The following is an 8,890-nucleotide window of genomic DNA, read 5'->3' on the forward strand; positions in this document are numbered from 1 at the left end:
ACTCATATCAGGGGCGTAGCTACCATGAGACGGGGTCCCCGGGCTAATTTTACGCAATGCAGATTTGACCTTGTAAACTCACAGCAGCATATTAATGCACCCCTATCTTATAATAATTGGTTACAAGAAAATACCATCGATACTTTATTGTAAAGTGAAATTAATAGTAAAATTATAGTTTTCGGAGATATAAATCTAATTAACATATGATCCTATTGTACAATTGGGGGGCCCAAAGTTTCATTTTTGCCTCCCAACTAATTTTGATACATGGCCCTTCCAAGGCGAGCTACGCCACTGACTCATACACACATCAACTGTAACATAAAAAGTGGATGATATTGCTTGCCACTTGGTCCTTTCCAACTCTTCCAAGCTAAGGTCTAATTTAAATCTGAAGAAGTGATCTTGAATTCTTACGAGATAACTCTGGTGTTTTTTTTTTGGCCGATAATTTCGTTGACGCTGTCAAAAGTACAAGGCTGTAAAACTATAGCTCAATGTAACCAAATACCAAAATTCGGTATAGGTGTTCATAAAATCACTTAATTCGACCATTTTCGTTTGTTCGTCCGTGAACACCATCACTGAAAAAAGGAAAAGAGATAGCAAACTGGAATTTTTAAACGTGCTATTTTCAAGTTTCAAGCATATGTCAACTTAACAAAGCACCCTGTATTAATTATTAAATTGTTAAAACAAAAAATGTTTTTTTTTTTTAAATTTTTTATTTAAATAATATTTAAAAAAATTTACATAATATATATAATTATTAAAATATGGTAGCGGCGTGTCCCAGCTCAGGCATATCTATCTTTAAAACATAAAAATATTTTAATTTATTTTAACACTGGGACACACATTACATATTAGTGATGGGACGAATATTCTAGTCTCACGAAGATTATCTGATGTCAAAAATAAATACGACAGTTGCCAAAATTGGGTAAACAGGTCTTGAAAAGGTCAAATTTCATAAATTTAACAGTATTTTGACAAAAACACGTACTTAACCAACCAAATCAATGGTAAATCGAGGTCCAACAGGAAGGGAGTAACTGTTCTGGCCTGCGCTTTCCTTGGTACGATCCTAACACACTATATAATTGGTATATTTGTAAGTAAATTTGAGGTCTGCTAGCGTTCGTAAGACAAGAAATAATGGCGTCTATTTAACTTTTACAAAAATAAATATGAAGATTTATTCAAATGGATTTAAATTTTTATCATAATCATCATCAGCTTCAAATGGATTCGTTGGATCTTTAGCCTTTATATCACCAAATGGATTTAAGGTATCATCATACGTTGGATCCTCATCTTCAAATGGATTATTACCACCACTTGGTGTAGATTTTCCAAATCGTTTTGTTGAATCCGAATTCGATGACATTGAATTTGATTTAGACATACCTCCACCAACAGCGTTACCACCACCACGTACCGTTGGAAAGTTTGTACGTGTTAAATTAGCTTCCAACGATGAACTATATTGTAAATCAAAACGTTGTTCCTCTAAACGCATACGACCTTCTGATGCGGGTATGTTTGTTGGCCGTGTTGCTCTTTGGTTTGGTTTTTGATGTTCAGCGATTGCGGTTGTCACTAGAAGATTTATAAAATATAGTAGATGTCGAAAATTGTAATCGTTAAAGAATTGACAAGGGTAGGTAGTCTCAGAAGTACCCAATTTGATATGGAACCCCAGAAAAAAGAAGATATTTCGACAAAAAAGGAAGCCAGAAAGTAAACAACCCCAAAAAATACTTTCTTGGCACTATTCATAGAAAAATAAGACCTAAATAGAAATATTTCAACTGTCTAGGTCAATCTGGAGGGGCAGTAAGACAGAGAACTTACCTGGCTTTGGAATATTGCCTTCATTTAAACGTAAACGATTCTCAACACCTGGACCATAATTAAAATTGGGTTCTTCCTTTTTAATAACATTACGATTTGCAATATTTACATCCAATTTACTATAATCAGTGCCAGTTAAAATCGGCTCCGCCGCAATAATTTGTGATGACGGTGATGTAATCAATGTAGAATCCGTTAACACTGTTAGTTTATTAAATACACCACGTCCAAAATATTCGGATAATAAAGAGAATGTATCTTCGGCACGATCTAATTGACTAAAGAATGTTTCATGTAAATCACGACTAGATTGTTGGGATCGAATCATTTCTGACAATTGTTTATTCTCTGGTTGACATGCTGGACAATCTGATTCGTTATCGGAGAAACTTTGGAAGCAACTATAAAGTAAAAGAAAAAAAACAAATTTAAAAATTTTTTCGAACGAATAAACCATTCTAGGGTTTTGCTGGCAGAATCCTACAGCTTTTGATAATCCTACAGTCTTGATTTTTGATTTAAAAACCGTCGCATATTAACCAAGAGGAATAGATTCCTCTATTCTAAGTTGGTTTCCCTGAATATTCCCGATATTCTCAGTTTGTGCCCACGCTGTAGAGAGGTGATTATCAAAATAAAAATATTTACTCACTGTTGATGATACGAATGTTGACATAAACAATGTATTGCAGGTAATTCGAGTTGATGATGGCATGCAGCACAACGGGATCCTTGAAATACAATCGGTTCATCACGTAACTGTTTAATATGCGCACGTAATTTCGATGTATCTTCTTTATACTTTTCAATATTTTCACGTTCCTTATCAGCTAATTTCGTTTCAGCTAACATCACATCATTTAAATACTTACGAACGACACCTAGTGTGATTGTTGACGAGCTACATAAACAATCCAGAACCATTAATGGTGATAATAAACGTTCTTTTGCAATAACATTTAATATTTCTGGTAAAATATTTTCTACCAACGATTCTTTATTATTATCCGTTGATTCTGTATCAACATTACGTGCACAATACCATAACGCTTGTACCCAGAGTGTAGGTTCTTGATGACCGTAACGTTTACAACATGCTAAAGCTGCTTGCATATCGCCATCTTTTTGACGCATTTGATAACGTAATATTTGTTGATACCTAGAAAAATAAACGAAAATTTAACAGTTTTATTTCTCGTTGACATGAGAGGGGGCGTCTCAAACGTCCCTTTCACTTGAGTCTGTCATTTCCCATAACAAGATGCTCCTTAATTTACCGAATCAAGGAAAGGATACGACAAGTCCATCTTGATAACTGGGACTTTACGCAGGGCATACGGACACTGTTGATTGAACTGTCACCTTCATAACATGAGGATCTCTGATGATCCCACTTGCAGGGTCTGTATGGAAACGATGAAATCTCCCCAAAATTACAAGGTTACGTTTTTCAGTTCTATACATGCTAGAAAGATGCAGTTTTTGGCATTCGAAGTATTCTGTTAATTTGACTATTTTCTAGAGCATTTTTGGGGGTGATCGACAGGCCTATAGACACCCATTTACAGTTTAAGTTTTTAAAGAAATCATATAATGTTTACTTACAATTTAGCATCCTCATACAAATATAAAACACCAGGACTAAAACCATGTGTTTGACATATAATTAATGCTTGATTTTTATCAAAATTCGCATCGACATTTTGCAATAAATTCAAAACTTTCGTTTCAATTTCATTTGCTTGTATACCACGATGCCACAATGTTATATAATTCTCAATTAATGTATCGTAAATTAACGATGAATATTTTATCGGTTGTTCAACTAAATATTCCAGGAATTCAACTAAAATTTCGGTATTATTCAAAAATAAATGAATAAACTCATCTGGATTACAACGATTTATAATAGATCCATTTTCATCGGTGGATGTATCTTTACTATCGTACGATGTTGAATTAAAATCAGAGCAGAGTTTTTTTAAAAATTCCACACTCTGTGTTGGTACATTTTCAATTAAAATTTTCCCATATTTTTTAAAATATAACGAGGCATCGTTAAAATTTAAATTTTCAATATATGTTAATGCTTCCGAATATTTTTTTTGATCTTCGATTTGTATTTTTAAATACCAATCATGTTTTTCATATTTTTTCGCTAATAACAAAGCATCATCAGAACTAACACGTCGACAAACACGTATCGCAATATCAATATCAAAATCAAGTTCACGATCTTTTGTTAAAATAAATTGTTTTAATTTATCACGATGATCTAATTTCGTGTAACAGTTTAATAATAAAGTTGTATGATTTTCCGTAGCTTGACCCATTTTATGTAATGCCTGTAATTAAAATTAGAATTTTAAATCTAATATTCTATTCTAATCTAATCTAATAATATACAGTGTGTCCCCGGATAGAGGTAACTATACTTGTAAATTTTTTTATTTTGCATTTTAAGGACAAAAGTCATTCTTTATAAGAAGTTTTGCTTATTCTGAACAGAATGTAGGTATATTTAAAACTTCTAGATAATGTACAGGTAGCCAAAAATTTGGAATCACTATTTTTATCTTTGATAAACTACTCTTCTTTTTTATGAATTGGCAAAATTTTACTAAGAAAAGTTACTCGAAATTAAAAATTGTGACTATACAAAATTTCAAGAAGGTCTTTCCAACTTTGACAATTCCAATCTTAGTGATGCCATATTTCTGTACGGCGTCTGACCTCGACAGAATCCTAAAGTTTCATCTGCTTAAGATTGGCAGGTCGTTCTCAAAGAGAGTTCTGAGGACTCCTTGGTCTAGGTGCTAGGGACCCGTTTGCGATACCCCTTTTTCGTACTATTATTAATATTATTCAGGGGACCTGGAAAACTTTTCATATTTCCAGTCTAGCCCTAAATCTACATACATTTTTGAAATTTTACCTGTAAATATAACGTAAGTTTATCGATATGCTGTGAATCTAAGAATTTTCGTATAACATAACTGGATTCTAATTTACCAATGGTTTTAATATATTGATCGATAGCGCCAGCATGATCACCTTTTGCATATAAATGATCACCATATTGACGGAATATATCGATTAAACTATCGTTATCGTATTGTTGATTCTTGGCCATTCGTATCGAAACATCGTATAAATTTTTTTTAAATAATAAACTTAATTTTGATTGTAAATCTTTCTCTTCTAAATGATACATTTGATTCTTTCCATCTGAAAAATAAGAGAATCAAATAAAAATAATTTTTTGGATCGGCTAAAACATGAAACATGGTGGACCTGATTATCTTGGTCATTTCAGGTAAATTATTGAAATCCGGGTCCTATTATTTCCCCTCTGATATCATGCACGCACATTCAGAGATTTTACAGGTTCTAAGAAATAAAGAATTTGAAACTAAAAAAAAGATCTTTATTGACGTGGTTACAAAGGAACGTTGATTTTCAAAATAGTTCAACTTAGCGCCAGTAAAGCAAAGTGCTTTTTTGATAATTGTGGATATCTTTGTTCTTATTTAACAAAATAAAAGATAGCTCGAGGCGGAGAACTACCCCGAACAACCAAAGTGATTTTACAGATTCTAAGTAATAAAGAATTTGAGACTAAAGAACTAAAAAAATATCTTTATTGGTAAATTTTTACTACGGGATGCGCTAATTTTTGAAACCGCCTACAGACCGCCTACTTTTATACATCTTGATAAAAATCTACTTACCAATGATATAAAAACCACCCCATTCATTGAGAACAGCTTTGACTTGTTGTATTGGAGCTTGAAATACTAAAAATTTATTTTGTGTATCCAAAACTGTAACTAAATGACTAGTACCATCTGCAGTATTGTTTACACCAGGTATTGCTGACGTTGACGTTGTAGTTGATGTTGATTGTTTATTATTACGTGAAACAATTACTAAATAACTACGAAACCAATCTAACATTATTTTATCACCGTCAACCGCATAACAAGGTCCACGTCCATCCGGTGTGTAGCAATATACAGCCTAATATCAACAAAATATTAACAGCTAACTGTTTAAATATTCTGTATATACTGATATTTTCTACTTACATTATCTCTGGCAATCATAAAATGACTCTCTTGTGAAGATGTTTCAGCTAAAATGCTACAGCGTTGAGTACATCCAATACTATCCAATGAAGTCTACAAAAAAAACCCAAAATCGAATCAAATTACAAAAAACCCCCTGTTCTTTGAACTCCCAATGTAATCAATACCTGAAATTCTTTATCCTTAACGGTTATATTATACAAGAAAACGTTTGCAGTGGTCGAAACAAATAGAAAAGTTTGTTTCGCTTGTGTCGTACGTATAGCTAATCCGGTAATGGCTTCTTTAACATCACGCATTGTACGTTGTCTTGTGCCTCGATCACGTGTTAAATCGCCACGACGTAACCATATTGTACCGTCACTCATACCGACCACAAGTAAATTACTTTGAGCACATACAGCAGTAGCAATGGGTGGACGTGCCCCATAATTCCGTTCCATTGGTGGTGGTCGTAAAATTCGTACACACATGGGTGTATCATTTTTATCCAATTTCTCGGTATCCCATACTTTTACTAATGCATTTAGACCTGATTCATCTTCCTATAACAAATCAATTTTCATTAATTAGGGTTATTATCGATAAACTAAGTACTCCCATCAAATTTGAAGTGAAATTTACGGATTTATTTACTGATCAGTAAAATTATAATTACCCCAATTGTAACCAAAATCGGTGATTGTTTTAATTGAACCGTGTGTGATATTGTAGTCTCATATCCTTTAAACGAAATAATATTCCAAGCTCTTGAAACTAAATGTACAAAGCCATTTGTATCACCCAGAACGATATGTCCATTTCCACTAGAATACGCGGTTACAGTTGCCTCCTATAACAAAAGGATAATTTAAGCACAGAAATTTAAGCTTCATGTATTTCTTATTTAATTAAACTTACCCCTAGAGCTTCGGAGACTTTAAATCTATCAATATTTTGTTTGAGATCAAAGAAATTAAACCAACGCCACTAGAATCCAAATTAATTATTAATAAAGTTCAAATAAAAATCAAAAAACCTTTAAATTACCTCTAAGAATGCCATTTTTTTGATAATTTTAGTAATTCGGAATGATTTGTCTTATTACATTTTCACAAAAGGTAGAAAAACTTTTAAAAATGTCACTTTTGACAGTTTCTTCGAAATATTGACTTTTAATAAATGTCGTTTTACATCTATGCGAGAATTAAGGGGCGTTTAATTCGCCGCACAAGAACTTTATGCGTATACGGGTTTAATTCTAAAAAACTTTATTAAACATCTACAAAATTTTTGAAAGATCTCAGAAATTAATGGAGATATAAATTTATGGAGAAATATTAAGAAATTCGGTTGTATAATTAGATTAATTTGAATTTCTTCTGACTTCCTGGAACTTTGAGGTGGCTCCCCTACCTATAATACTCCTCTTTTTTACGCGAATGTCCTGTGTTTGAAGTTAACCCCCATTGTGAAATTTGACTCTAAAGATAAGTATTAAGAAATTCGGTTGTATAATTAGATTAATTTGAATTTCTTCTGACTTCTTGGAACTTTGAAGTGGCTCTCCTAGTACCTATAATACTCCTCTTTTTTACGCGAATGTCCTGTATTTGAAGTTAGCCCCCATTATGAAATTTGACTCTAAAGATAAGTATTAAGAAATTCAGTTGTATAATTAGATTAATTTGAATTTCTTCTGACTTCCTGGAACTTTGAAGTGGCTCTCCTAGTACCTATAATACTCCTCTTTTTTACGCGAATGTCCTGTATTTGAAGTTAGCCCCCATTGTGAAATTTGACTCTAAAGATGAGTATTAAGAAACTTTGAAGTGGCTTCCCTTCCTATAATACTCCTCTTTTTTACGCAAATGTCCTGTATTTGAAGTTAGCCCCTATTGTGAAGTTTTTTTCAAGAAAAATATAGTTTATTAATTTATTAAGTTGCTTATAAGAATAATAAGATTAGATAAGATAAGAAAGATTCTTATAATTAAGAGAGGTACCGCTAACGGACCCTTAGATTTAACCATACTCGTTTTATATAATAACATGAATCAGCCTTTATATTATACTTAATTCCTAAAATTTGAGGCGCCAAAATCATTCGAAACAACTTATACTTCATTTTGAATACTTTTCAATTCTGTGTGAAATACTTTTTAAAAAGAAAATTTTAATTTATTTAAGTTAAAATGGCAATTGGACAAGATGTTAATTTATTACGACCTTTAGTAACCGGTCGAATAATCGATAATTATATTGGACAAAAAATAACCGTCATAGGTTATGTACCAAAATCACATCCAAATGGCACAAGTTTTGAATTAAAAGCATCCGATGATCAAGAAATCAAAGTTATGTTAACCGATCCAATCAAAGATTTAGTTTATGGATTAGTTGAGGTAAATTTTCATATCATATTTCTTGGAATTTTGGCTTTAAACTTGATGCTTTTTTCCAGGTGATTGGAGTGAGTAAAGGAAATAAAACAATCCTTGCTGATGAGATAATTTTGCATGAGAATGCAAATGAATTCGATACAGGATCGTTAAATCAATTGACAGAAGTTTTATCACATGTGGATGATTTTTGGAAGTGTTCATTAGAGAATTAATGTTAATAAATTTTCTTCTTAATTTCTTCAATTTATAATATTTACTATTTTCATAAATAATTTATAATAAAATACATTTTGTTTTAATTCATTTCTCCTTTTTCAAATCACATCATAGACTCTTAAATTTTATAACTTTTAATTACACAGGTCTGCGACTAAAAAACTGCATAGGATTTTTTTTACATTTTCTTATAGATTTTGACCTCCCAAAAACAGGAATACTATTCAAAACATTCTATCATATAGGTTTTTATAGATATTAGTAACAACATAAACTAGTCTTAAAGTAGTATTATTGCACAATAAAAATAAATTAGCAATTCGCTTCCAATGGGTTATTCTG

The 8,890-nt window shown here is 32.0% G+C and overlaps 2 protein-coding genes across 2 annotated transcripts; one reads left to right on the forward strand and one right to left on the reverse strand.

Moving 5' to 3' along the window:
- Nucleotides 1–771: 771 nt before the first annotated feature.
- On the reverse strand, nt 772–7,078 carry LOC123301557 (vacuolar protein sorting-associated protein 11 homolog). Its single transcript, XM_044884356.1, has 11 exons — nt 6,978–7,078; nt 6,849–6,917; nt 6,607–6,780; nt 6,116–6,493; nt 5,949–6,041; nt 5,592–5,880; nt 4,796–5,088; nt 3,466–4,205; nt 2,513–3,019; nt 1,861–2,261; nt 772–1,605 (listed from the first exon to the last, which is right to left on the reverse strand). The coding sequence occupies exons 1-11, from the start codon at nt 6,990–6,992 to the stop codon at nt 1,202–1,204; spliced, it is 3,363 nt and encodes a 1,120-aa protein (XP_044740291.1). The 5' UTR covers nt 6,993–7,078; the 3' UTR covers nt 772–1,201.
- A 940-nt stretch (nt 7,079–8,018) lies between these two features.
- LOC123301634 (replication protein A 14 kDa subunit-like) lies at nt 8,019–8,561 on the forward strand. Its single transcript, XM_044884468.1, has 2 exons — nt 8,019–8,332; nt 8,392–8,561. The coding sequence occupies exons 1-2, from the start codon at nt 8,123–8,125 to the stop codon at nt 8,542–8,544; spliced, it is 363 nt and encodes a 120-aa protein (XP_044740403.1). The 5' UTR covers nt 8,019–8,122; the 3' UTR covers nt 8,545–8,561.
- The last annotated feature ends 329 nt before the right edge of the window (nt 8,562–8,890 follow it).

This window comes from Chrysoperla carnea, chromosome 5 (genome assembly GCF_905475395.1).
Source record: "Chrysoperla carnea chromosome 5, inChrCarn1.1, whole genome shotgun sequence".
NCBI lineage: Eukaryota > Metazoa > Arthropoda > Insecta > Neuroptera > Chrysopidae > Chrysoperla > Chrysoperla carnea.

What these genes read in the sequence shown, in the direction of transcription:
- LOC123301557 (XM_044884356.1), bottom strand. An exon ending in TTATGATTGCCAGAGATAAT is followed by an intron (nt 5,881 to 5,948) that starts GTAAGTAGAAAA and finishes TGTTGATATTAG; the next exon opens with GCTGTATATTGCTACACACC. An exon ending in AACTTACGTTATATTTACAG is followed by an intron (nt 4,206 to 4,795) that starts GTAAAATTTCAA and finishes TTTTAATTACAG; the next exon opens with GCATTACATAAAATGGGTCA.
- LOC123301634 (XM_044884468.1), top strand. Translation starts at nt 8,123, where the DNA reads ATGGCAATTGGACAAGATGTTAATTTATTACGACCTTTAGTAACCGGT. An exon ending in TAGTTTATGGATTAGTTGAG is followed by an intron (nt 8,333 to 8,391) that starts GTAAATTTTCAT and finishes GCTTTTTTCCAG; the next exon opens with GTGATTGGAGTGAGTAAAGG.